Source organism: Neomonachus schauinslandi, chromosome 1 (assembly GCF_002201575.2).
Source record: "Neomonachus schauinslandi chromosome 1, ASM220157v2, whole genome shotgun sequence".
NCBI lineage: Eukaryota > Metazoa > Chordata > Mammalia > Carnivora > Phocidae > Neomonachus > Neomonachus schauinslandi.
In genome coordinates, this window is record NC_058403.1 from 198,765,634 (window position 1) to 198,793,599 (window position 27,966).

The 27,966-nt window shown below is 61.7% G+C and overlaps 1 protein-coding gene across 1 annotated transcript; it reads right to left on the minus strand.

Moving 5' to 3' along the window:
• Window positions 1-5,412: 5,412 nt before the first annotated feature.
• On the minus strand, window positions 5,413-27,651 carry PTH1R (parathyroid hormone 1 receptor). The gene is made up of 15 exons (XM_021687070.2): window positions 27,631-27,651; window positions 25,166-25,288; window positions 15,033-15,135; window positions 12,992-13,126; window positions 11,236-11,346; window positions 11,014-11,132; window positions 10,780-10,874; window positions 10,383-10,578; window positions 9,762-9,915; window positions 8,128-8,188; window positions 7,639-7,705; window positions 7,290-7,384; window positions 6,561-6,702; window positions 6,407-6,448; window positions 5,413-5,897 (listed from the first exon to the last, which is right to left on the minus strand). The coding sequence occupies exons 2-15, from the start codon at window positions 25,238-25,240 to the stop codon at window positions 5,523-5,525; spliced, it is 1,770 nt and encodes a 589-aa protein (XP_021542745.1). The 5' UTR covers window positions 25,241-25,288; window positions 27,631-27,651; the 3' UTR covers window positions 5,413-5,522.
• Window positions 27,652-27,966: the final 315 nt, after the last annotated feature.

The window sequence follows — 27,966 nt, forward strand, 5'->3', positions numbered from 1 at the left end:
GGGGCAGCACCAGCCCTGTCCAGTCACAGGCAGCCTCAGGCCTCCTGTGGGAGGGTCTGCACCTGTGGGAGGCATCTGTGGACAGAATACCCAGGGATGTGGACCCTCTGTCGTCTGCCTGGGACCGTCAGGGCTCCTTAGCCCCTAAGCCAGACCTCCCGTGGCATCCTCGGAGCCTGTCCTGAGCACCTCTTGTTGGAGCCAAGCTCCCAAGATGCCTGTTGTCCCAGGGGCCATCCAGGTGGCATAGGGGGGCTCACCCCCCCTGATGGGCCTGGATGGGCACCAGTGGGCGTTCCGCATGAGTGCGCGTGCCGGGTCCTAAGGCTGCTTCCCTCCCTGGCTCAGGCCCGGCCTCAGGGCCTCTGGCGGCCGTGGGCTGGGCAGGGGTGGCCAAGCAGAGTTTCCCGGCCAGCCTGCCCCTTCTCTATGTATTTACTGGTTTTCCCTAAATGTTCCCATTACTCAGGCCTCTGGTCGGCACTGAGACAGAAATAAATCCCACAAGGCAGCCCAGCCAGAAGCCGGGAATCCAATTCCCCATCAAAGGCCGGAAGAGGCGCCTGCGCAGAGCGTGCCAGACCACAGTGGCCCACACACCCCACATGGCCACGAATACGGCCACGCACACCCCCACGCGCACACACGTGTGCCTGCACGCACTCTCACACGCACACCCCTGCACGCACAGTGCCTCCCACCCACCCCTGCGCGTGCAGGCCCCCACATGTCCCCCCTGCACTCAGATGTGCCTCGTGCACGCACGTGCGATCACAAGTACGCACCCCCCAGCGCAGACTCAGTTGGTGCCCACGCTCCCTGACAGCTCGGCTTACACGCAGTTGTGACCACACACTCCGGGGTCACAAACTCAGTCATCCTCAAGGCGCTGGTAGGCGAGACGAGCGGTGAGGGGGCAGGCGGCTGGGCAGCCCCCGTGAGCTCTGGAGGAGAGTAGCCTCATGGGAAAACGGGCCAGGGCTGCCAGGGCTTCTGAATTTTTAAGAGAAACTGGAAAGCTGAGTTTTTATGTGAAATATCCTGATTTTTAAATGTTGGCTCAAGATGTTGAAAATACTGTGAGGGCCAAACCAAACACGTCCCTGGGCCAAATTCCACCCACAGGCGGCGTTCTCAGACCACAGGTCCACATAGACACACACACACACACACAAATAGACACACACGTATACACAGACACACATGCAAACAAATACAAACAGGCACACTGATACACAATACAGTCACACAGGTAGACACGTGCAAATGGACATCCACGTCCATATACACGTACACACAGACACAGGTACGTGATCGGGTAGATCCACTGACTGACACAGTCAGACGGACACAACAGCCACATATATGAACAGACACACACATATACATACATAAATACAAATAAATAGACACCAGTATACATACACTAATACAAATAGACACACCCAGCAGCCCCACACACATCCCTTTGTCTCACTGATGTGGGTGAGCTTGGTGGGGGAGCAGAGCCTGCCCGTGTGGCCTCTGGGCGGTTCACATCAAGGCTGTCCCCTGACTGATACATGCTGGGGAGAGGGTTCCCAGGAGAGGGTCTCCAGCCGAGGGGAACGCGAGGAGCAGGGGCAAGGCCTCGGGAGCTGAAGAGTTTGCAGCCACAGGTCCTGGAGCTCTGGGAAGGGAGCTTGGGGTGGCCACAAGCCTGCCCTTCCCTGCCCTGCCCCCCATCCTCCCAGCCGGGCCTTGTCCCCTCCTCCTCCCCATTGGGAAACAAAGCCAGCAGGACCCCATGAGGGCTGCTCATCTGCAGAGCTCCCCACCGCCCCCCCACCAGTGTTTCCGTCTGAGAACTGTGATCGGAAGCCTTTAGGGGAATTGAAACCTCTCCAGCTCCCCTAAAACTGCTGGGGGTGGGGGGAAGGGGGCCTAAACAGTAGGCGCATAATTAATGCAGCCGCCTTCCTTCCCCTCACCCACAGATTTGGAAAGCTGAGGCCAAAATGAAAGGCTGGAATCTGGTCTTCTGCCTCTTCTGGCCCCTCTACTCCATCCCCAGCCCTTGGACGGGGAGGAGCGCAGAATCCACACCCACCACCTCTCTGCCCCCACAGCCTGCATGACTGTGACACTGAAGAAGGAGGGAACCTGTCACTGGGGGTGTCCTGGCCTTGTGTCCTAGGGGCCCACTAAGGAGCAGGATGCTGTGTGCTGAGCCCACACAGGCCAGGAGACCTGGACAAGGGCCTGACCTCAGAGGAGAAGCTGAGGCTCAGAGAGGGAAGGCAGCTTGCCCGGGATCACACAGCACACCCGGGAGCCAGCCAGGGCCCAGGCCCCTGCCTGGCTCTGGAGTCCCCTCCTCTGCCCAAGAGGAGGCTCTTCTGCCCCAGCCAGGGCTTGTTGCCGTTGGCCATGGGAACCTCAGGCTGGGATCATTCTGGAATTGGCTGAGGAGGCATGAGGGTCAAGCAGCTGGGCCCACCCCAGTCCATGTGCAGGAGCTGCGCAGCAAGCCCCACGGCTCCTGACCGACCCCTCTGATGGACCCCATCCCCCGACCCCGGCCAGACCTCTTCTAACAACCAAGGCAGAGCCTGGACCCTCTCAGGCCCCTGGGCAGGGTCATGGCCCCTCACACATCATCAGAGCAGGGCTGTGTCCCCCTTAAGACCCCCTAGGTCAGGGTCATGTCCCTTCTGAACTTCCAGAGAACTCAGTCTCCTTTCCCCTGTGTCTGTGCTGTTCCCTCCCACCTCCCCAGGGTGAGGGCAGAAGGGTGAGGCTGTCACAGCCTGCCCACTCTGGGTGGGCGTGCGGGGCCCGGCTGCATCTTTGTTCTCAACAGGCTTGCAGGTTGAGGGTGGACAGAGCCATCTGATGCCCCTTGCCCCTTGGAGGCCCCATTCTGAGCTGGGATCTATGATCTCACCCAGCCTTGGGGCCTGGCCTTGGGTTCCAGAGGCCCCCAGCGGGAGGTACATTCCTTCCAAGGGTTTTCGGAGGTTCCTCTCCCAGTCAGAGCTGAGGGAAGACCGGTCAGAGAGGGCAGGGCCTGTTCACATGCCCAAGACAGGTGGGAGCTGAGGCCCGCCTTACTGGCCCCACTTGGAGTTCAGGGCAACCCATGAGGTGCCAGACACCCTGGCCAAGGAGGCTGAGGAGCTGGGGTCTCTCGGTGCCCTCCTCCCTGCCTGCCCGCGCTCAGCTCGGCTGGTGTTTACGTGTTCCCTGCGGCTTGGCTGGGCTGGGAGGCCTTGAAGGGAGAAGTGACCACCTGGCTCCAGCCCCTGCTCAAGCAAACAAGGTCCTGACTGCCTGCCAGGCCCATTGAGGGCTCCCACTTCCTCTGCCAACACCTGGATGGCCCAGGCGCTGCTCAGGGGCCTCTCTGAGCGGGAAGGCCGGCCCTGACCTAGGGGCTCCAGGTCGAAGGGAGGAGGGTCCTGGCCTAGGGCCTTGGACTGGTGTAAGGTCCAGTCCTGTCCTGGACATCCCAGAAATGGTTCCCAGTCTAAAGGGGGAGGCCTGGCCCTGTCCTGGGGGGTATCCAGTCTGAGGGGTGAGCACACTCCTGTCTGGGGGGTGGTATCTTGTGTGAGGAGCACGGCCCTGTCCTGGGGGAGCACCCACTCTGAGGGGTGAGCACAGCCCTGTCCTGGGATGGAGGTCCCTGGTCTGTGGGAAGTGACTAAACCCTGTCCTAGAGGGAATCCGGTCTGAGAGGAGAGGCTCAACTCTGTCCTGGGGGCACCTAGTCTGAGGGGGAAGACAGCCCTGTCCTAGGGGTACCCAGTCTGAGTGTTTCAGGGGGAGTGGGCCTCATGGACTCTACTTCAGAAGCCTCCTGAGGAGAAGTCTGGGTTGGAAGATGGGGCCCTGGGGCCCAGCCAGCTAGCGGCCTCAGGGACTGCCTGTGGGGTGGGTGGGATGAGGTTCCCAGACGTCCCATAGCTCTGAGCCCTGAAGATGGGGCATCACACAGACACCCCTGGGAAGGGGATGGGGGTCTGTTCTACTTGGGTCTCCTTCTCCCAGCCAGTGCCTCATGCAGGGTCCTTCCTGCCTGCTACCTCCTCCCACAAGGTTACCTCTCCCCTGAGGCCTGAGTAACCTCCTCTGGCCTCTCCAGTGAAGCAGGGACTCTTCTAAATGTGGCTCAGACCTGGGTTGCTCTCCCTGTACAGTTTCCAATAGCTCCCAGCATTCACAGGAATCCTCGATGCTTAAACTGGCTCAGTGGCCCTTCAGGTCCTGGCCCACGTCTGTCTCAGTGTTCCAAGCACGTCACACCACGTGGAACCCCATGGGTGCACTGGGCCTTTGGGCAACTCTTTGCCCTAGCTGCCATCTGGAAGGGAAGGCACTGCTGGGCCTGAGGCTGCTCAGAGTACGTCTATGCCACCCACTGCCTATGACGCCTCACCCAGTCCCCAGTGGGGGTGGGGGTGCTGTTCGGGATGGGGGGCGCTTTCCAGATGCTGAGTCCACGGAGAAGAACAAGTTTGCGCTGGAGATGAGGAAAGGCGGGGCCAGGCAGGGGCACTAGTTTGTATAGGCCCGGGGGCAAGGCTGTCCGCGGACTTGAGAAGAAAGCTTGTTCTGGTCAGAGCTTGGGGTGGGGATGCAGTTGGGTCAGTTCTCAGCGTCAGGCCAGGAAGGGCAAGTAATGTGGCTAATGTGGCAGGTGGGTGTGGGCTAGGGATGCTTAGTGACAGGCTCAGATCCATGGTGGGTGGATGTGCTGAGTCCTGCAGGCCCTCACCCCGGCCGGACCTGTGGGATGACCCCAGGCCCCCCCACAGTTCCTGAGCCCGAGCAGGGACCTCAGCCCACGTCTCACTTGATGGCCTCAGCACGCTCCCTGCCTTCTCCGTCTGGTGGCCAGAGGCGTGTCAAATCCATGGTGGGGGCTGGGGATCCTGTGTGGAGAGCCCCCTGAGTGCCCAAGGCCCCAAGGGACACAGCATGGCCACCAGACAGGCAGGAAGGGGCCTGGAGCAGGGCCAGGGACCCAGGGATCCGCGGTTGGCCCTTGGTGAACAGTGACGGGGCAACAGGTGAAGAGTTGGCCAAGAGGAGCCGGGGTCCCACCCACCCACCCCGGGGCCTCAGCAGAAGCATTGGAGGTGGCAGCTGGTGGCGGGGAGAGGCTGTGGCCCAGCTCCTGCATGGCTCCTCTGGGCCCCCGTGTGACCCCAGCAAACTTGGGCCACTCTTGGCTTCTCCCAGGTCTTTCCTGCTGCACTGTGCCCGGCCCCCAGGGACTGGCCCCTGGCCCCTGGAGCCCCTCCAGAGGTGAACCCCAGGAACAGCTCCATGGCTCCTGCCTCTCCCCTCCTGAGCCCCAGCTCAGACCATAGGAAGCTACACACTGCTTCCTTTTCCCTTTTCTTTTTTTTTTTCTTTTTTTTCCTCTTTTGTCTTCTCAGCCCCAGCCCTGAGTGGGCAACCGTCCAACCACCCCGTCCCTTGGTCCGTCTGTCAGCCCTTATGCCCACGGGTCCAACCCTGGCCTGGGTCCCGGATCACATGACGGTCTCCCACTCTTCCTGTGGCAGGGCGGGCGGCCGCTCAAGCGCTGAGGCCTCCTCGTCCAGCCCCGAGCAGGAACCATTGAGGAACCCGTCGTCCTTGGGAGCAGGCGCGGCAGGTGGTGTGGCCTGGGGGGCTGGGGCCCCCGGCCTGCTGTGGCCCGGCAGCGGGGGGTGGCCGTTGGTGGTGGCGGGCAGCAGGCGGGGGCTGAGGGGCAGGCCGAGCCCCGTGCGGGGGCCTACATTGGTCACGCTCGTGTGAGACACCATCGGGCCGTAGCTGTAACTGCTGCTCCCGCTGCGGGCCTTCCGCTTGAAGTCCAGGGCCAGCGTCCAGCGGCTCCAGGATTTCTTGATCTCGGCCTGCACCTGCCATGGCCCGCAGGAGGGTGGGGCGTCAGGTAGGCCTCTCAGCCCTCTGCCACATGGCCCCCAGCCCCAGCCGTGCCCTCATCCCTGCCCCTACAACACTCAGCTCCCGAGCGGAACCGGAGGCGTGGGATGTTACTGGAAAATTCCAAGGCCAAGTAAAATCCCGTCATCCTCAGAACGTGGTGCCTGGCTGCAGGCAACCGACACACCCGGAGTCTACCAGGCTCAAATGGCCCCAGGGGTGGCTGAGTCGTTCACTCTGGATTACGGAGCCTTCAACCGTGGGGCTGGGAAGACACGGGCTCTGCCAGAGCCTGAGGAGCCCGCAGATCCTAGCACATCCTGAGCCTGAATCATCTGGAAAGACTCTCTGCCTTCAGAATGTCCTCAGGGATGCTCTCGGAGGAACAGAGGAACTGGACAGGAGAATGGAGGGACAGGACTTGGGGAACCCTGGCACTTCCGCAGCCCCCCTGCCTTGCCCCAGCGCTGCCCACCCTGCTTACCTCGCCATTGCAGAAACAGTATATTATGGCGACAAAGAATCCCTGCGGAGAGAGGCGCTCGAGGTCAGGGCCCAGAGGCCGCACCTGCCGCCCCCCCCCCCCCCTCCCTCCCCCCGCCCCCCACCCCCGCCAGGCCTCGGCCAGGCCTGCGCACCTGGAAGGAGTTGAAGAGCATCTCGTAGTGCATCTGGACTTGCCAGAGCGTCCCTGAGACCTCGGTGTATGGCGTGGCCATGAAGACGATGTAGTGAACGCCGAAGAGCGGCATGAGCACCAGTGTGGATTTGAGCAGCTTCCTGGGCCAGCAGAGCAGGTGGCTCAGGGACAGGCCACTTCCCCTGGGGGGGCACCGAGCCACCCGCACCTGCCCGCCCCAAGCTCTTAGGCTCCAGGAGCCACGAAGGGGCCTGCGGCTCTGACCAGAGCCGAGGATGACCCAGTTAACCTGGGACAAAGTGTTTGTAAGGGCCCTCGGTGCTTGCACCTGCTGGTCCCCCCACTGGCCCTCACTTCCCCCTGGCTTTACGTCTTCATCCCACAGCGCATTCCTCAGGTTTCAGCGGGGCTGCTGTCCCCTCGAAGCCACCCACTGCCTACCTGGCCCTTGGACTCGCTACAATCAGCTCTTTGAGGAGAAATCTGGGTTTGCCTCCCATCCCCTGCAGACCCTAGCATTGAATGGCCCAGGTTGGCTCCGGGGTGGCCCCGGACACCGGGGGAGAGCCCATGACTGCCGGGTGGGGCCAGCCAGGGAGTCAGGGGCTGGGTGCTTCCCTCGACACAGGCTCATTCTTGGGGCCTCTGTCTTTGCTTTGCTACGTGGTGCTGGGGTGTGATGAGCCCAGCGCTCCGAGGAACCCCGGGCCCGGTGGGCGCCGCTCACCGGTACTGCTGCCGTGTGTCACACCGGCCGGCATTGGTCTCCCGCAGCTTGGTGGCGAGCACCCGGACGATGTTGATGAAGAGGACGAAGTTGAGCTGTGGGAGTGAGGGAGGGCTGCATCTCGAGCTGCACCCTAGCAGGGTGGGGGCGAGGGCCCAGGGACCCACGGACCCGCCCAGGCTCTGCTCTGCCCCTGCGTCTCCAAGTGGGCCCTTGTTCTCCCCGACTGGACTCAGGCCCGTGGCTCCAACCCTGGGGTCCCAGGAAGCCTCTGTAGTCCCTGTCAGGGGCTGGTCACTGGCCCCCGCAGTACACGCCCCCACCCAGCCCTGTTGCCACCCCTGCTCACCACAATAGAGGCCAGGATGGGCACCTGGATGATCCACTTCTTGTTCCCGGAGCTCAGGTCCCAGCACCTGGGGGAAGCCGAGGCATCAGCTCCCACCCCCCGTTCCCACCCTGAGGCTGCCCACAGAGTGGCCCCAGAGCTGGGAGGGACAAAGGACAGGGGGGTGTTGGGTAGGGCCAGGCCTGAGGCCCCCCCTCAGACACTGCTTTTGAAGCAGCCTGACCCTGAGGGGGTGCCTGGCTCAAGGCTGGATAGAAAACTGAAGCTGGGCCCACTCCGGGCCAGGGCACAGGAAGCACCCCCCCCCCCCCCCCCCCCCCCCCCCCCCCGCGCGAGGACAACGCCGGGCCGCCCCCCCCGCCGCCGGGCCCCCCTCCCCCCCCCCCCCCCCCCCCCCCCCCCCCGCCATGCTTCACAGAGGAAGGGCGTGCCAGCGGTATTTCTGGCCTGTGGCCTGGCCCCGCGGCCCCCTGCTCCGCCTGGACCTACCCCGTGTTGGCCAGGGTGGCTCTCACGCTGACCCACACAGCCACGAACACAGCGGGCAGACCTGTGGACGCAGAGGGGGCAGCGTGTGAGGGTCCGCAGGCGCTGCCCATGGTGTCTCTCCCCTCAGCCCACCTTGCCAGCCCATTCCTCTCATCCTCGATGACCCCCCAGCTGACCCCCTCACTGTCCCTGAGCCCCGTCCCCCTGGGCCCATGGGCTGCTTGGTGACAGAGCCACATGCTGGTGGGGGCCGCTCTGCTTCCCCCACGGCCTCCTCCCGGGGCTCCCGCACTCAGGACCCGTCAGCCCTCCGCCCTCATCTTGGTTCTGCATCTCCTACCCACACACGCGGGCCTGTCGGGCTCACGGGAAAACAGGGCATCGCTAACTTCCCCACGCTCAGTCCAATCCCCCCTTCCCTTTATGCTCTGGACTGGGAGTTCCTGTGGGGGAGGGGCCTAGGACCAGCATTTTTCTGCCCCAACACCACCCCCCCAACACACACACCCCGTTTGAAAGGTCCTAGCCCCCATGGATGAGGCTGGATGGAATGACAGTTGTTCCAGGCTGAGTAAAGGCCACAGGGGAACCTTGGTGTTCCCAGGCCTGAGTCAGCCCAGATGGCACATGGTACCTCTGAGTGAGCTCTGCCTCCACCCTCCAGGCCCACACACTTCATTCTGGGTGAGGTGCACCCTTGGGAGGGGCAGGGTGCGACCCGGGTTTACGGTGGGAAGAAGAGCTATGACATTCTTGTGTCACCAAGTTCTGTTGCTCCAGATCTGTGTGTCTCCTGCCCATCCCGACACCCTCTAGCCCCAGAGTCCACAGGTCAGTCCCCGGGACGAGGCCCAGGTCTCCCCCAACTCTGGGGCTTGCCGTGGGTGAGGTCAAGGTCAGAGTGTGTGCCAAGGGGCTGTGGCTGTTGACCCGAGAGCTTCTGGGTGCCGAGTGCAGGGAGGGCTTCAGCCACCAGGCCTACCCCTCTGCAGTCTGGCCAGTTGCCCCGGAGCCCAGCCAAGCTCAGGAGCTGCCAACAATAATGGACAATTATCGGTAACTCCATCCCGGAATCCGTGGGGGAGGAGTGCATGCAGAGCCCCAGCAACCCATTCTGCAGAGGGGCTGCCGAAGCACGGAGGATGCTGAGAGTCGGGCCTGGGGCTCTGGGTCACGGCTCCTGCAGGCCGGGTGGCAGTGGTGTGGACAGCCCCCACGCGGTGAGGGGACTGGTAGGGAAGCAGGGCTCCCGGTGCAGGGAGTGTCCCAGACCTCAGCTCCAGCCCTAGGGTGACCTCCGACCCACCATCCCACTCTGATCCCGAGCTGAAATCTGGACCTGAGAACACTCCCTCCCTCTCCGGGGCTGAACCTCAACACCAGGTGAATCTGCCCCCAGGTGAGCCCCAGCCCCAGGCTGAGCCCAGGGGTGAACCCTGATCCCAGCCAAGCCCTGTTGCCTGAGCCTGGGATGGGGTCAGACTCAGAGAAGGGGGGCGGGCAGGCCACCCACTGGCTGCCCCACGTCCGGGAGGGGAGAGGCAGTGCGGCGCCTCACCCTTAACGGCCCCTTTGACCCCACCGCCCGCCGCCCCACCCCTTCCTGCGCCTCGCTGCCCGCCGCGCCTGCATACCCCAGCCGAAGACCGTGAAGCCCCACAGGTACTTCTTCTCTGAGAAGAAGGCCATGAAGATGAGGCTATGCAGGTACAGGCCCTCCACCAGAATCCAGTAGTAGTTGGTGGCCAGGAAATAAAGGAAGAAGGTCACGGCTACCCTGCAGCCGGCCTAGGAGAGCAGCTGGTGTTAGCCAGAAGGCAGGCCTGCATCTGGGGAAGTCGGGGATGGGCTGGGGGTGCCCCTGAGATAGGACAAATCGCTCTGGGCCGGCGGGGAGGAAGGGCCAGGCTCTCTGGTCAAGGGCGGAGCTGAGGAGCAGCGGGGCGGAAGGGGAGGATGTTGCCAGGGGCAGGAGGGCACTCAGGACCGTGGCAGAGGCCAAGGTGAAGAGGTGGGGTGGTTGGGGCTACTGGGCTGAGGCAGGAATGTTGAAGAAAGTGCCGGGAGGGGGGACAATCACGAAGCCCTTGGCCGTAGGGCCGGGGAGCTGGGCGGAGGGGTGCGAGGGACACCGTGGGGTGGCCGTGAGCGGCCCGACGCCCGCGGTAGCCGGAGGCCGGCGGGGGCTGGGGGGTGGGGGCCGAGCTGGAGGGGGCGGGGCGGGGCGGCGCGGGCCGCGGGAGGGGGGCACTCACGTAGCCGGCGGCGGCGGCGGCGGGAGGCGGGGGTGCCTGGGCGATGGCGCGCAGCTCTTCCTCGGTGAGGCGCTCGGCCTCATCGAGCGTGGCGCCCGAGTAGAGCACCGCGTCCTTGACGAAGATGCTCACCGCGCGAAGCATGAAGGACAGGAATAGGTGCATGTGGATGTAGTTGCGCGTGCAGTGCAGCCGCCTGCGGGGCGCGCGACAACACCGTGGGTGGGGGCCCGGGGACACGCGGGTGGGGGGGGGTGTTGGCCGGGAAGCCAGGCTGTGCGCGGGGCGGGGGCGGGCGGGGGGGGGGAGGGGGGGGACGCCCGGCCCCGCGGAGGGGGGTGCGGGCACCCTACCTCGGCCCCGCCCCCGGCCCGGCCCCGCCTCTCGCCCCGCCCACCTGAAGTAGGCCAGGATGAGCACGGCCACGGTGAGGGAGGCCAGCGACACCGAGTAGCCCACAGTGTAGATCATGCCCAGGCGGTCAAACACCTCCTGTGCCGGAGGGGACACAGCGTCAGAGCCCTGGCACTCAGGTTAAGGGTCAGAGGCCAGTTAAGGTTGCGGGAGGCGTCAGGCCTCGGTCAGGGGTGACCTTATCCAGATCAGGTTGGAGAGGGGGGAAAGCTCGCACCCGTTCACGCGTCTCATTGGTCAGGAACTTGACACACTCGCTGTAGTTGGCCCATGTCCGGTTGTGCCCAGGTACCAGTTCCCAGCTGCCATTGCGGTCACAGCGTCGGTAGGCGTGGCCTGCAGGGCCACGGGGAGGGTCAGGGCAGGCAGAGAGGTCTGGAGCCCTGAGCTCCCCGTCCTGGCACCCCTGTGGTCCCCACCCTACTCCAGCCTGCCTTACCTTTATGATTGAAGTCATAAATGTAGTCGGGACAGGGCACGGCCACCACCTCACCTGGTGCCCCCAGCGGCCAGCAGAGGATGTGGTCCCACTCGGGCAGGCAGGGGCGCCCTGTGCCCACAGAGACAGACAGACAAGGTGGGGGACACCAGTCAAGTCCATGGTTAGTGACCCAGAAGAATGAACACACCTGTGGTCGCGGGCTCCCTCAGGGACAGGTGTGCCCCAGGACTGGAGCACTCAGGCCTGGAGCGGTCTGGAGAGAATGTATCGAGCCTTACTACCTACTGTGTCCTGCACGGCATTGAATCCCTGGCCTCACAGAATTCCCACAGCCCCCGTATGCAGGTACTGGCACTAGCCCTATTTTCTAGATCGGCTGGTGGAGGTCAAGACAGGCAAGTGATTTGCCGAGATCCTACAGCCTAGGGCCCTGCCCTCCTCAGGTACTCAGCCCCTGGCCAGGCCTCTCTCTTTTTCCTCTGCTCTTGGTCCCACCTCCAGGTGTCCCTGGGGAAGGGCAAGTGCCCAGACTAACTCCCTTAGCTCAGAATGCTTTCCATGTGACTCTTGCCCAGGATCCATGGGTAGGAGGCAGGAGGTCTAGCTTCCAGTCCCAGCTGGACTCCCAAAGAGCTGCTGACCTCACGCAGGTGTCCACCCTCTTTGTGTTCCAGTTTCTTCACTGGGTAGCTGGCATTGACCAGATCAGCCTGTGCTTTCACCACCATCCCAGACCACCCTAAGCACCTGCTATGAGACTCCCCTCATAGGAGGAGGTATAATCCCCCAAATCTAAGTGCTAATTGTGCGATTCAAGACAGGGTGACATATCCTACTTTGGGGCTCCAGTCTCACAGCAGAGATACTAAGTGACCTTGGAAGGTCCCCAGCCTCTGAATCTTCTGCTTTCCACCCCCCCCAGCTCCCTTCTTTCCCCTGCAGGGCTCCAACCACAGGACTCTCCAGCCATCCTGGAAGGCTGCCTTGATAGCTGGACCCACCCCAGCTTGGTGAAAGGCTCTCTGTCCTGGGCACCATATTCCCAGCCCCGCCTGCCTAGGCCCACAATTCCCCCTGGTCCCTGGGGAGCCACAGGGTGACCACAGCCTCCCAGATGTGGCCCATCTGGAATCTGCTGCCCACCCAGCCGGTTCAAACTGGCCCTGTGGCTGCAGCCTGGGCTCTGAGTTTGTCTCTCCTTACCTTCCTGAGGGACAACACAGCCCTGCATCTCCCTCCCTCTCTTCTCTCCTCCCCTCCTCATCCCACTGTCTCAGCCCTGCTGCTCTGTGGCCACCCTCCTCCCCTGCTCTGTATCTATGGCTCACCACACTATGTGTTTGGGTGCACCCTCCTCAGACACACTGAGTCCCAGTCCCAGTTTATGCCTCCTGGTCCCCTCTCTGTCTCTCCCTCTCTTTGTATCTCTCCTTGCCCCTCTGTCTCCCAGGTTCTCTGTCATCTCTCTCCGTGGGAGGGGCCACAGCCCTGGGTCCACCCCTGGGGTAGTGCGGGGCAAATTCTCTGCCCAAATCTCCTGGGGGTCTGGCCCCATCCAGCTGCCAGCCTCTTGCACATGATACCTCCTGGGTTCTGTGTCCTCCCAGCCCCTCCCCTGCTTTCCTGGGGAGGGGGCCACAGCCTCTTCCTTTCCACAAGAGCTGAAGAGCATGAGCTCACAGAAGGGGGATAGAGCGGTGGGGTGGGTGGGTCCCTGCCCATCTCGGATGGATGCCCAGAAGCACAGACATACCTCGGTGCCTGCTGCCAGTGGGCGCCTCATTGTCCTCCTCAGACTCCGGGTAGAGCTTCCCAGATGCCTTCTCTTTCTTAGGCTTCCCTGATGTGGATGCAGATGCCCATCCTTTGTCTGATTCCATTATGTCAGCTGGAGAAATCAGGGCAGTTACGGCTGTCAGCTGTGCTATGGCAGGAGACCCAGGGCACCCTCCTGCCTCCAAGGCACCCTCTTTGTACGGTGGGGGTTAATCCCTGCCCTGCTGAGAGCCCAGGCTGTTGGGAGAGCTGGCTGAGATAACAGGCGGGTGCAGAAGTAGGTGGAGAGCACGGAGACTGTCAACAGGAGGTTCAAATGGGAGCGAACAGCATGCAGGTGTGGGATCAACTAGTGGGCTGAGCGGTAAGTGTGGGCAAGACATGGGCAGAGGCAATGTCCTCCGACCCAGGAGTTGGAGTCAGAGCCCGTGCAGGAGGACAGGGCCCCGCCAGGGGGCGCAGGACAGAAGTGGACAAGTAGGGGTGATGTCAGCGCAAAGGCTCAATGGTGAAAATGAAGCCCGGCCAGGGCACGGTGCAGCTGAGGAAGCTGGTGGTGTGGACGACATGAGCAAGAGTGTGCAGGTGGCAAGGGTGTTCAGGCAAGTCTACCTACCCGTCCCCTGCCCTCAGATACTTGAGCTAGGAGTTCCCAGAGTCCACAGAAGGACCCTGGAGGCTCTCTGAGTTGGGCTGGCCTTTTGTCCATTAGAGAGCTGTTTGAGGTCTCTCTACCTTGCTGAAATGTCTCCCTCATTATATGACTCGTGTCCCTTCAGTTACAGCCCGAGCAGGGCCCCCAGCCCTCCCAGGTCAGGGTTTGTGGCAGCAACGCAAAGCTGAGTGCAGACACCTCGGCTGGGCTGGAACGGCCATGCCTCTTATCCTGCCTGATCCTGGGGCATTAGTAGGGAGGGGGGCAGCAGGACGGGGTGGAGCAGGAAGAGAGGGGCTCCATCAGGATGGGGCATGATGGGGGGCAGAAGGTGCCTCCGGGCTTCCACAACTGGGAAGAGCGCTGGGTTCAAGACCCAGAGTGTGGGGGCCCACCTGACCCCCAGACCCTGATGTGACTGGGGCGGGGAACCAAAGAGCCACCAGCGGGGCCACTGTGGACAGGACTGGGACTGCAGAGACCGTGTGAATGCCTGTGACTATGAGCAAAGTCCGTGTGCTACAGAGTGTGTCACCATATGCCCTTGGGTCCCCAGCAGTCTAGGGGAACCGGCTACAGACAGGAAGCTGTTCTCCTCGGCCAGTCAGGCAGGGCCTGGGCCTCTTCCTGGTCAATGAGATTTAATCAGACAGGCGGCAGAGGCCTGGATGGGTGCTAATGAGCGCTCACCTCTGCTTCCAGGAAGTGGACTCAAGGAAGAGACCAGCTGGAGATGGGGCAGGAGCTGGAAAGGCAGGGGCTCCTCCCACCTTGACCTTGGCAGGGGTCCCTAAAGATGCTGTGCTGGTGTGCAGAGGCCCTCCCGACCCCAGGTCAAACACCCTCTCCCGGACAGTGACCGTGACTCAGAGTCATGATACCCATCCCTACCCCTCTAGCCTTCTCCCCATCCAGTCCCATGGACCCTTGATTCTCCTGACCCTGGACACCTCAGCCTTGTCCTTGGACCAGGTGGCCTTCTTCAAAGATCTACTTATTCTTCTGGACCTGCCTTGGATACCTCCTCCTCCAGGAAGCTGTCCCAAGTGCACCCCAGGGGGGTTTGGCACCCTACTCAGGGCTCCTGATCCTGTTGTGCCTTGCCACATCTAAGCCCGCTGGGGATGATTCGGACTGTGGCTGCCTTCATACTGACCGATCCCACCCTGGGAGGGAAGGCTCTGCATTTCAGCCTGCTGACTTTGATCACACCTCACCCCCCTTTTAACTGGACGCCCCCTCTCCTGGTGCCACTTGGTTCTGCATCCTAGGCTCGCACCTTCATTGGGCCCCTCCCTCCCTCTCTTGACCTCGCCCCCAGGCCCTCCTCCTTTGGCCCCGCCCCACCCGGCTCCGCCCCCACCTGGCCTCTGCAGGACTTCTTTGAGCCGCTTCTGGCATTGGGCCTGGGCACGGTGCAGCAGGAAGATCTGCTCCTCTTTGGTCATGACGTCATCTGCATCCACCTACCAAGTTGAACGTCAGACTGCAGGCCGGCCTTTCCAGCGCACTGGCAGGTCCCACAACCATCCCAACCTCCCCGACGGATTCCCCCACCCTTTCCAAAGGCTCTGAGTCTAGAATTTGGGAACTCTGCCTTATGTAGCTCCCATTTTACAGATGGGAAGCTGCGGCTCCAAAGGGTGGAGCCAGAAGGATAAAAGAGGGAGGGGGGATGTCCCCTGCCTGCCCGCTAGTAACCCTGTAGGCTGCAGCCACTGATATTCTCTGTCCAGTCTGTTCCCCAAGGGTACATGGGAAAGGGAAGGAATGTCCCAGGATGGATCCTCACAGGATCCTGTCTGCTGGGGACCTGGTGGGGAGAGCGGGTGCATAAGGAGCGGTGAACTCTGGGGAAATAAACCAGGCCTGGATTCTTTCAAGCCCTAGTGCCCTGGGGGACCTTGGGAGTCACCAGTTTCCATCCTGACCCTCTCCCCAGTCACTGCTTTCCCCAGTGAATGGGGAGTGCCTCAGCCGCTCCCAGCCTTGCAGTCCCAAGAGCTAGAGGTCGGAGGAATCACTGGCAAGTGGTCTGGTGGGGTGGGCACTCCTGCGCCAGCTGTGAGCCAGAGTCACCCCATCCCAGTGCTTATCTAGAAGCTCCCTCCCCCCGCGAGGCAGAGGAAGACCCTGTGTTCTGAGGGTATCAACAACAGGCCTTTGCTCCTGCTGTTCCCTCTGGAATGTGCTTCCTTCTCTTCCTTCCAGCCTGCACACCCCGGGCCCAGTGGGATACATGGGCATCATGGGGGGGGGGTGGGGGGGGTGGTGTGTGTCTCACCCTGAACCTATGTTCCCCTGACTTAGAGTTCGAAGCGGGTCAGAGTAAAGGCAGCATCCTGCCCTGGGGACAGCTCAGTGTGACCAAGCCTAGCCACTTCCATGGGTGGGGCCCACAGAGGTTAATACATCCCTCACATCCCCCTCCCCCTTATAAGTCGGGCCGAGTCCCCTCAGACACCCAGGCCTGGGACATGTCTGTCCCCTTAGACCCCTCAGCCCCAGAGCAGGGCTGTGTCCCCTCAGATTCCACAGGGCACAGCCTGGCCCCCTCACACCCTCAACAGGCAGAGCTGCCGCCCCTCAGGCATCGCAGGGCCGGTCCCCTGTGAGTGGAGCGGTGCGGGGCGAACGGAGAGCCGGGGGCAGGCAGGGAGGGAAGCAGGCGGGCCGGGGAAGGGGCGTGCTGGCCGGGCGGGGCGGGTCAGGGAGCCCGGCGGCGGGGTGAAGTTAATTGACCACGTCTCTCAGTGGCAGCAGCGGGGGCTTCCAGGGCCAGGGAGTCTCCAACCGGCTCGGCGGGGCTCGGGATCCGCTGGTTTCACTTAGCGGAGGCGCGTGCGCGTGTGTGCGCGTGCGCGGCGGCGCTCCGGCCGGCTGGTGCGCTCGGGCGGGCCCCGTCTCTGTGCGTTCTCACGTGGGGACCGTGCGGCGTGCACATCTGGGACGTGAGCCTCAGGTGTCTGGGAACACGCGTGTGTACGTGGCTTTCTGGGCAAAGGTCCGCGTGCGTGCGCGCGTCTGCCAGTGTCTCATGCGGCTGTTCCTTAGCAGGCGTGTCTGTCGGGTGTCCGTGCTTCTGCGTGTCCCTGGAGTCTGAGTTGGACCCTGAGATCTCGGCCGGATCAGTGCCCATGGACCGCCCCCCAGGAAGGGCTGGAGCAGATGCCCATGTGCTGGCTCCTCTCTCGGGGCTCTGCGCCCTCCTCCCCCAGCTACAGCGGACTGGGGCAGAAGGAGTCTCGCAGGGCCCCCAAACTCCTCCATTCATCCATGGGGCTTGAGGGAGGACAGCTGGACCTGCCCTAATCCAAGGGGCTCCAAGATTAACCCGAAGTTCTCTCTGTGCCTCTGGCATTGCGGATCCAGGCTGCTGAGGAGTCTGGTCCCTGCGTAGCTGCCCTGCTCACTCGGACCCATCATCACGCTCCTTCACTACCATTTCCATCATTACAAGAGTACCTCCATCAATAACCACCACCCACCATCATCACCACCAACCGTCATCACCTTGACCAACACCAAACACAACCATCTCCATCCCCCACCACCACCACCACCTGCACCAGCACCATTACCACCATGAGCACTAACTACTATTACCAGAAATAGAACCACCATCAGCACCATCAGCACCATCCCAACTGGCAGAACATCATTACCATCACCACCGCCAGTGCTATTCCCACCATGACCCACACCACTACCGCCGGCATTAACCACCACCCGCATCACCACTTTCACCATCACCACTGAAGGCAACATTAACCCCATCATTGCCATCACCATTATTGTCGCCAGCCCCATACCCACTGTCGGTACCGCCTCTGCTGTCATCTTATCCCGACTCCCTCACCACGGCCCCGTCCCCACCCCTTCTTCTGCCCACCTCCATCTCTCTCAAGACAAGCAGATACTGCACCGTATTTTTTCCAGCTGATGGAAAGCTCCTGAGTGACTGAGGCTTCTACCAGTCCCCATAGACTAGCCCACCGATGTGACTGAAGGCAGGCAGTCACGGGTTGAAAATGGCCCATTTGGCAGACTGACAGATGGACAGGTGTGCTAGCTGGGTGATGACCAGGAACTAGCACACGCTCTCTCGCAGGACTGAGGCATCTGCTCAGCCTCCACCTACTGCTGTTGGCTTTACCCTCTCTGTGGCCAAGAGGGGGCACCCCCTCTTCTCTGGACTCTGGTTTCCATGGTGGGGCTGGGAGTGCCCAGGAGAAGGGAAGGGGTATGCCTCCAGCACCCCAGGGCCCCCAAACTCCTCCATTCATCCACGGGGACGGCGGCCCCACCTCTGGCCTCCCCGAACTTGTAGGACCCATTTCTCTGTCCCCCCGTGATGGCACACTGCAGCAAGAGGAATCCAAGCCTGAGTCCGGGAAGCACTTATCCAAGGAAAGGAGGGCAGTTCCGCACCAAGTTCATTGCCACCTGCCTTCGAGGGCAGCTCCCCTGCCTGCAATGGTCCCTGTTCTCCCCTCCCTCCCGCTGCACCCTCTCCTCATCCAAGCACATTCTGCTGGCCAGCACTGGAGCTTGAATCGCACCTCCACCAGTGACCGGCTCTGTGTCTAGGAAAGTTGCTTAACCCTTGCGATCAGGATGACTGTAGGGCTGTTGGTGAGGATTCAGTGAGAGCCTGGGCATGGGTGGGGGCGGGGCAGAGCTGGTGGCTCTAATTGGTCCCGTTAGCAGCAGCACATCATGGCCCTCCTACTCGGCCTCTGGGCACCCCTGCTGCTGCACACTGAGGGTGGCCCCAGGCTGCGGACCCAGAGTGGCAGCGGGAGATTGGGTAGATGACTAAGTGCAGGGGGCCACAGTGAGGGGTGGAGGGGAGGAGGTGGGACTCCAGGAGGGTCGGGAGCAGGGAGTACAGGAGGGCCTACTGGGTGAAGTGTGCCTGATGAGCTTTTGGGGTGACCCAACCTGGGCTCACAGTAAGAGTCCGGGTCACTGCCAGGCCCCCTGGGCTTGGGGGGGGTAAGAGGGCCCTCCATCAGCCTCTGCCCTGGTAGGCGGCCTTATGTCCTGGGGGTGCAGGGGAATGAGCGGCAGCTGTGCTTCCCCTCCTGGCCTGGTGACTGCTGGTCCCTCTCCCCACCATGCCCCTCTTCCCCTTCCTTGGCAGAGTTCAGGTCTTTCTGGCCCAGCTCCTGGTGTGAAGGACTCAGGTTTGCATCAGTTTACATCCAGAGAGCCTGCGGATCTTGGGTTTCAGGGGCAAGGGCTGAGGGACCCAGGGCTGGATCATGGCCCGGGGTCACCCACCACTGATGCGGCCACGCAGCCCTGGCACCAGGCGTCCCGAATCCCCACCTACATCCCTCCTATGGTCTTGGGTTAGGGCTCGGCTTCAGTGTCCCTCGCTGTAGCACACTCCCCATGTTGAACCCCCCCCCCCCCAGAGCCTTCCCTGTGCACACACGTGCATGGGGTAGGGTGATGCCCTGACCTCAGCCCGAGCTGGGGGAGAATAGGGACAGGGGCAGCCTGGGAGCAACGAGCTGGTGTCTCGGGGGCTCCAGGCAGGGTGCAGGTGAAGGCTGGGAGCCAGTCTGTTATTTACAAACATAGAAGCTGCTGTCCCAGGGAGAGAGTGGTGTGTGGTCAAGAGGCCCGATGTGTTTCTCATTTCCTGAGTTCAGAAGCTCAGACGAAGAGAAAAACCATCTGCTCACTACCCCTCCCCTGGGGGGCAAGCAGCTCCTTCGACCTCAGCTCGCAGGGAAGCCAGAAGGAGGATGGTGTCGGAGTTGGGGGTGGGAGCGGTGGTGGCAGTGCGGGTGGAGGTGAGGACAGTGAGGAGGCAGCATCGAGGCTGGTGATGGTGACGGAGGTGAGCCGGTGATAGTGGTGGTGGAGAGAGCCAGTTCCATGCCACTGACCAAAGGAGGGCCACTCCTCTCCGTTTCTCTCTTAACTGCCAAATTCCACACATTTGCTGTCTGTGATCCCAGACGTGCCTACATTCTCCTCCAGGCAAAACTAAGAAGGAAATACAAGGGTTGCTTCTTCAGTGGCCGACACCTCTGCCTTTGGGAAAGAGGCTCTTCCATCGGATGCTATTAGCCTTGAGATGCCCTCTTGGGTCCTCTCATCCATCCCTCTGCCCGGGTCCCGCCTGGCCCCCTGCGGGAAGGCGGCTGTAGGCTTCCCGCTCACCTCTAGAGAAAGCAGAGCTGCCTGGGGTCCATCCAGCCCTTCTGCCTGTTGGCACCAGCCACTGACCCTGGAGCTTTATCCCCATCTCCTTGACCTTCCACCACATCCCCATCTTACAAACGGGGACACTGAGGCTCAGAGTCACAGGTAAAAAGCAGCAGCAGCCCTGGAGGAAGGACGCAGCCCCGTGGGCCCCCTGGTCCAGAGTTCTTCTGAACCGCATCTGTATCTTCCGCGGCATCAAGCAGGCGCCCCCCAGCAGAGCCTCCGAGGCAGCCTGCACGAAGGGAATTCAGGAGTGGGGGCGGACAGAGAGGGATCACGTGGCGACGGTGCAGGTGACGGCGTCCGGTGCCCAGCTCTAACAGGACAGAGGACAGTGGCGCCCCGGCGTTAGCAGCGAGGGGGGTTGTACCTCCAGAAAAGGCAGAAGGAGAAAACCCTGGCTCACAGGGGACCCCCTCGTGACCTCCTGGCCTTCCTGCATCTCTTTTCCAGGTTCTTGATGTTTCCCGTGCCAGCTGGCTAGGGACTGCTCCCCGCCCCTTGCTGCCCTCCGTCTGTCCGGCTGGCCCGAGCAGGCTGGGACGGGCTCCCTGCCGGGGACACTCCTGCCCCGCCACCGCTGACAAGTGCTGACTTTTCCTCCCCCTCTCCAGGCCTTCCTGAACAGGCTGCCTGTGTTCAGGGCCGGGAGGGGCTGGGGGGGGGGGAGGCACCGTGACGCCTCTCATCCTGGCCAGCGTGGACGCCTTCAGGGCAGGCGGTGGGATGGAGCCTGGGATGGCGGAGCTGGCTGCTGGACCCGGTGGATCTTCACAGGCGGCCTCCACCTGGCCTGCAGGACCAAGGCCCGGAAGGATAGTATGGCCTAACCTAACCATATGCCTGGTCAACAGAATAGGATCCCACCAGGTCTCACCACCGCACAAGGCTGGTCCCAGAGTTGGGGTTCTTTAGGGTTTGGAGGTTTCCGACGTCTTTGCGAATCTGAGCGAAACTCTGCACTCTCTCCCAGTCACACTGCATTTTGCAGACAACTTCTGGGGTCTGCAAAACCCTCACCCCACCCTTTCTTTTTCCTAGGGACTCTCCCTCTGAAAGAGCTGCCTTCCTGGTGTGGTGGCTGGACCAGGGAGTGTCCCCAGAAGGCCCACAACAGGAATCTGGGGGAGGCCGCTTGACGCCTCATTAAAACATTCCGAAGAAAACCCAAGTTCCCGGGAGGGCTCGGCCCCCCTCCTCCTGCTCTGTCCACAGGCCGTTCCCAGAGCTGGGGTGTCGGGGGGGGGGGGTGTTGAAGGGCAGGTGATATAAAAAGCTTCAACAAATCAATACAAAAAAAGACAAATAACCCATAGAAAGATGAGTAATGGCTCTGGGCAAAGGTCTTAGAAGAGGAACAAAAGACCAATGTAAAGTTCAAAAGCTCACCGGTAATTGGCAAATTAAAATGGCAAGAGACACCATTTTTCGCCTCTCAGAATGGCAAAGGTGAAAATCATACTACTCTATGAGACAGAGGGTATGGGGGAAAGACCCTCCTGGTCCCTACTGCTATTGTGAGTATTAACCGGCACAGGCTTTCTAGAGGGCAGTGTGGCCGTGTCTAATAAAATAAAAAAATGTGGTGTGCTCAGACCCAACAATGACAAAATCTAGAAATACCCTACAGGGAAACGGTCACAGAGGGGCAAAGACGGCATTTCCAGGAGCTTCCCCGCCACTGTCTGGAATCACACACACACACACACACAAAGGGTGCGGAAAAGATCTAAATGTACATTTCTAGGGACTGCTTAATGCATCCCAGATTTTGGAATACTATGCACCATTAAAGAAAATAGATCTATATTTACTGACAAGAAGATCTCCAAGACACACCTTTACGTAAAAAAATGTACACGGCAGAGCCTTACCTACAAACAGATGCCATTCATTTTACAACACGCAGGAAACAACAGAACAAAACTGTCTGCTTTGTACGGACACAAAAAGGTATCTTTCGGAAATAAACAGAAAAAGGTCTGGGAGGATATCCCCCACCCAGACTGTTAAAAATGGTTTTCTCTAGAGGGACACTGGGACTTGGGAGTCATCAAGGATGAATTCTGTTTAATCTGTATTATAAGACTCTTTTATAAAAAAGAACATATTCAAGTATTAGTTCAATTAAACAAAAGAAAATAAAAGTAAAATAACAGAAGGATTTTATGAAAGAAAGAAAGAAAACAAAGAAAGAAAGAGACAAAGGAACAAACAAAGAAAAAAAAAAAAAGAAAAGGAAGAAAAATTTAAAAACCCACAGTGGGACATGGGGATCTCTGGTCAGCACGATCCGTCACCTTGCTTTGGAGGAAGAAGCTCAGTGCAAGAGTCTGAAGACCTGGGTTCAAGTCCCATCTCTACCACAGACTCACTGCCTGAACCCCAGGGCCCTTTCCCATAAAATGGGTGGGTGAAAGGACAGACTGAGAAAACATTTGTGATGGTTTCTAGCTCAGAATCGGAGGACAGTCATTGTTCAATACATGGTGGTTCTCTGGTCTTTAAAAGAGGGCCTGTGGCCACACTGGTCCTGGAGCAGGGGAGGGGTCGCCTATACTCCCAGCCCCCACAGTCACTTCTGTGTCAGACCCCGAGGTCACATCTCTACGCTCAAGGCCTGTCCCCCATGTTGACCTGCTGCCTCTCCCACTGCGGCTTCTCCTTCACACGTGTGCATGCTGAGGGCATCCTTAGGATGAGGCACCCCCAAGGATAAGACCACCCCTTTGCCCCCTACTCACAATCTGTGGGCCCATCCCTTCCTCCAAAATTCACTCCACCTGACCCCCAGCTCACAGCTAGTATTCCCTGTAAGGACAAGAGGGACCAGCTAGCTGAGTCTGGCCACAGCCGGTGTCCTCCCAGTGGGATGCTTTTTGGTCCCCGAACCCTGAGGTCCCTGGAGGTGTGAGCCTGCTCCTGGGGCTGGCTGGGCAGGCAGCCCACAGGTTTGGTTACAGGGGCTATCGGCTGAGTTTGGTGGGCTTAGTGGGTGTCAGCACAGATCTGGGTGGGAACGGCAGCCCCTGGGTTCAAAAGAAGAAGCTAGCCGGCTGTCAGTCTCTCGCTGGCTCCAGCTGAGCCCAGGGGGCCTACAGGGTACTGGGTGATTCTTGGGCCACATCCTCTAGCCCTAATCCCAGTGCGCACACGGCCTGAGCGTCCAGCCACTGATGTCCCAACAAGGTCTCAGGGCAGACCCAGCCATGGCATCCCTCCTCCTGCCCCTGCCCTCAGACCTGAACCAGGGTGAAGCCAGGCAAATTCTCTGCACGTGCCTCAGCTTCCCCAGAAATCAGTGTGGGGCCCTGGGGACCCATTACCCCCTCCCCCTGGAGACACAGGGCTTGGCACTAGATTGGCATGCAATAAAAAATGGTCATGTTGATTGTGTGCTTCAGATTACTTTAAAAATGGGAACAATAACAAAACCTTTTTAGAGAGTTGTTGGAAAGATTAAACTAGTTAATACTCTGAAGTGCTTAGGACAGTGTCTGGCAAGTAGAAAGCGCTAAAAAAGCATTTATTAAATAAAAATAAGAGACAATAGACCCGGGTGCACATGTGCTCACAAATGCACACACACACACACACACATATATGCACGACTATGCCCCTGCAAGTCATGTGCAAATCCACCGCTTCGGACACACGTGTTCACAGGTGACACGCGCTCACACGGACCTAGAGAACAGCCTGCCCAGAGGCCCAGCGAGCCCTGCTCTGGCACACAGACGGCTCTCAGCACACTCACGCCCATCGTCCTGTCTACCCCAGGGATGTGCACACAGACTGCGGGCTGGCTCTGCACACACCCTGGAGGGGACCCTGGGGAGGGTGAGCCTGGCCCAAGGCGAGGGTGGGGAAATGGCTCTGGGTCCTTGCATGTACCTCTGCACAAGTCTCTGAGCCTCGACTTCCCCATCTACAAGTCCTCATATGGCGTGAGGTCTCTGGCTTTGGGGAGCCAGAGTCGTGAGTGCCTGGGCACCAGGGAATGGGACATGCTGAGGCCCCAGAGGAGAAGAGAGCCTCACTCAGATCAGGAGATTCTTAGGCAAAGGTTTCTTGCTTTTTTTTTTTTTTTCTTTAACAGATGAGGAAACTGAGGTATGGAGGATAGCCCCAGGTCAGACGGGCCTGAGGCAGAGCTGGAAGAATCCCAGAGCTCCTGCCTTCCCGCCTCAGGTTCTGCCTGGGTAGGGAGCTGGTCAGGAGAAAGTGGCTACCTGCCTGCCTGCTTGTTTCTCTAGAAGGCAGATGCCCCCACCTGGGAGGTACTGGGGAGGCAGCAGGGGCCTTGAAGTCAGACACACAGGCAGACAGCCTCCTCAGCAATGGGCTAGTCCCCCAGGACAGGGCTGCTGTGAGATCTGACTTACTCCCCAGGTCCTGGTCCCCAGTCTCTGGCCCAGGAGGAGGACGATGCTCCCCTCCGTGTCTCCAGCTCTTGGCCTCTGCCAGTCCGCTACTTTTCTCTGCTATTCTTGGTCTGTCTACTCCTTCTGCTCTGGGGAGCTCTCATCTCCAGCCCCTTTGTCTCTCTTCTCTCTCTCTCTCTTGCCTTATCTCCCAAACTGCCAATTCTTCTCCCTCTGGTGCCCTCTTGGCTTCTGCTCTCAGGAGGGTATACATGGGGGTCCCTCACTCACCAGAGTCCCCCTCCAGCATGTTTCTCCTGGAGGAGGGTTCTGTGAGGTCGGTCTCCTTCAGGGGACCTCCATCCTTCCTCTGTGCCACACCACACCCGCCTCTCTGGGCAAGAGTGTCCGTGTGTGTGCACGCATGTGATTGTGAGAGCTGGAGGGGACCCCTAAATCCTACCCCTGCCTGGGTGATGCTGACCTCAGACCCACAACCGTGTCCTGGATTGCAAACAAAACTTGCAGAAAACCGAGGCCCCGGAACAAAGTCTGTGGGACCCTACATCAGGGCCAAAGCCCAGTCTACTGCTAGATCACACTGTCACCCCTGAAGGAGACACAACCAGAGCTGTGGTGCTCACAGTAGCAGAAGACAGAGGAACCCCAACTACAGATTTCCAGACCTGGGACCCCAAACCCAGGCTTTAGAAATAAGGGGACCATAGGCATCTGGAACCGGGTCCAGACACCCCAGAGACAGCAGGCACACAGGATCTCAGGTCGGAGGGGACGCTCATCCAAAGTTCGGATTATTCAGGGAACCCAAGCCTCTGCGCCCTGGGCCCACCCCAGGGACCGCAGAGCAAGCCCGCAGCCTGTCCTGGAGTGCGGGCGAGGGACTTACCAGCGCGTATGCGGAGCTGAGCACCGGGCAGCAGAGCAGGAGCGCCAGGCCGGGCGCGATCCGGACGGCCCCCATCGCCACCGCCTAGGGCCCCGTCCCTCGGGGCAGCCGCCGCCGCCGGCCCTGGTGGTGGTGGTTGTGGGGTACAGAGCTGCGTCAGGCCGGGCTGCCCCGCCCACGCCCGGGCCTAGGGGACCCCGGAGGCCAGGCGGCCCGAGGCCCCGGGGCCCGGTGCGGGGCCCATGCGCCGAGGACTAGCGAGCGAGGGAGCGCAAAGGAGAAAGAGAGGGAGGGAGGAAGGGAGGCAGCCGGGGGCCGGGCGGGCGGCGGGCGGGCGCCGAGCGCTGCGGAGCTGCCCGTCTGCCTCGGAGCGGAGAAATCACATCCATATGGCCGGGCCCCCCGCCCCCGGCCCGCCCCCCGCGCCCCCCCCCCCCCCCCCCCCCTTTTCTTTCTTTTTTTTTTTCTTTTGGGGAACTGGGAGCTGTGGCTTCGCCCCACGCCCAGTGGGGGAGGGGTCGGGGGAGGGGTTGGGGTCGCGGTCTGCTGGGGGCGAACCGGGCTGTTATTTTTAGCTCCGCGGCGAGCGCAAGGAGGGGGGGCGGGGCGGGGCGGGGGGCGCGTTTTGAGCCGCTCGGGCGTGCAGCTTAGGGACGCGATTCCAACTTTGCAACAACACTGAGCCCTTCGGTGCTCGGGCCACCAGCTCTCTGCCCCTCAGCCCCCTCGGATCCCCATCCTGCCCGCGGCCGCCTCCCTAACCCTCTCCCCATCCTGGGCCGGAGCCCCGCCTGCGCCCGCGCCGCTGAAGCACGCCTGCGGCCGGGACGCTCTGCCCGTCGGCCTGTCTGTCAGTCCGTCTCTAGCTCCCCCAGCCTTGGCCTCCGTTCTTCCAGCAGCCCCGAGCTCCGTTTCGGTCACTCCCTCGCTCCCTCCCTCCCCTCCCCCTTCTCTCTCTCTACGAAAACATTTGCAAGTTTCCAAAAAAGCCACGGAGCCGAGCGGCGCGGGGCTGGCGGCTCCACCGGGCTCCGAGGAGGCGCCGCCGACTGACACCGAGACGGACCAGCCCGCCCGCCCCGGCCAGGCCTGGAGTCACCCCTACGCAACGCCGGCCCCCCCCCCCCGGCTCCCGCCCCCCGACCCCGACTTACTCCGAGCGCGCCGCCGCGGCCCCCGCCTAGCCATGGATGTCGGGGACCCCCCGACAGCCTCCCCAGGACAGCGCCCCGTCCGCGGCCCCGGGGGCACTTCATGGGGCTCTCGGGATCCCCTCTGGCCGGCCTGGCCTCCAGCGCCCCCCGCCCGGCCGCCGCTCGGAGCCGCCGCCCGCCGCGCGCGTCCCTCGCCTCGGCGTCTGCCGCTCCCCCTCCCCCCGCCGCCGGGCGCCTCTTCCCTCCCCCCGCGCCCTCCCTGGGCCTCTCCCGCCCCCGCCCCCCTCTCCCGCGCCGCCTCCGCCACGGGTGTGCGGAGCGGCCGAGCGGAGCCCGCTGCCCCTGCCCCGGGACGTTTCTCTAGAGGCCGCGCCCCGGGTCGCCAGCGGCGGGATGTGAGTGTGGAGGGGACGGGGCCAAGGGAGCTCTGACATCGGGGCCCGGGCACGTAGCCCGGGACGCTGCCGCCGCTCCGTTCTTTTCTCCGGGAAGCACAGACGTTATTTTTTCTGATCGGCCTGCCGGGCCGGTGAATAGGGGCCCTCAGCCGCGAAGCAGGACCTCTTCACGGGAGGTACCCCGCGCGCCCCCGGCCGCGGCGCTGTGTGTGCGCCCGCGCGACTCCCGCTCGGGCTGGACCCGGGTCCCTGGGGAGGCTGCTGGGCCGCCAGCCCCGCGCCTGGCTCCGCCGCCACCGCCCTCCCGCCCCGCCCTCGCCTGGACCCCCAGCCTCGGGAACTCCCTAGTGGGTAGGTCCGCGGTGCTCTAGACCCGCCCCCGCCCCTGCCCGCGTCTCGGGGCTCACGTCCCTCTCCCACCCTCCCGAGTCTCTCCCCGGGGTCTCTCAGAGTCTTCGACCCTTCCAGACGCCGGCCCGGCCTCTCCAGCTCCGCCCCGGACTCCACCCCGGGCGGCTGCAGGCCGCAAGACCCCGGGCTCAGCCGGGACCCCCACTCCCGAGGCCCGCCTCCTTCTCCACCCCTTCACACCCCCAAACACTCCTGGCGGGCTCTGGTCCACTGGGGACCCTCAACTTGGGGGATGAGCGGGAGGAGTCTTTGGGGGCAGGGGCGGGGGGAGGCGGGGTTACATGCTCCGGCCCGGGAGGGGACGCTGTAGCGCTAAGAGGAAGGGGTCTCAGACCCCAAGCCTGCCACCTTTCAGTATCACGCAGAGAAGCTGAGACGCTGGGAAGGCCTGGGATGCCTGGAGCGGAGGGCTTTAAGGATGGTCAGGAGGAAGCTAATGTGACTGTTGGGACCCTTGGAGATATCATCTGGGCTAAGTGGCAGTCCCTGCTCACCCACTTACCGGTTGTGTATCCTGGGCAGGACGACTTCCTGCTGTCTGGGCCTCAGTTTCCTCATCTGTAAAACGGGGACTTGACCAGCTGATTCAAAGGGCACTTTTAACTTTACTGTTTTAGTGCTGCAGAGGCTGAGTGTCCAGACCCATGGGCTCTGTGGGCTCCCCAGACTCAGCCTGTGGAAATTGAGCTCCTCACAGCCCCCAAACCAGCCTCCCCACCATCTCAGGGATGGCCCCTACCGTCCACGTGAATGGATCTGCAAGCCTAATTCCTAAGGTCACTGCCAGCTCTAGCCAGCTTTCCTGGCAGCCCACCCTTCTCCAGGTCCAAACCCACCC

What these genes read in the sequence shown, in the direction of transcription:
- PTH1R (XM_021687070.2), bottom strand. Translation starts at nt 25,240, where the DNA reads ATGGGGGCCGTCCGGATCGCGCCCGGCCTGGCGCTCCTGCTCTGCTGC. An exon ending in CACTGGCAGCAGGCACCGAG is followed by an intron (nt 11,347 to 12,991) that starts GTATGTCTGTGC and finishes CTGTGGGCACAG; the next exon opens with GGCGCCCCTGCCTGCCCGAG. An exon ending in GACACACGGCAGCAGTACCG is followed by an intron (nt 6,703 to 7,289) that starts GTGAGCGGCGCC and finishes CTGCTGGCCCAG; the next exon opens with GAAGCTGCTCAAATCCACAC.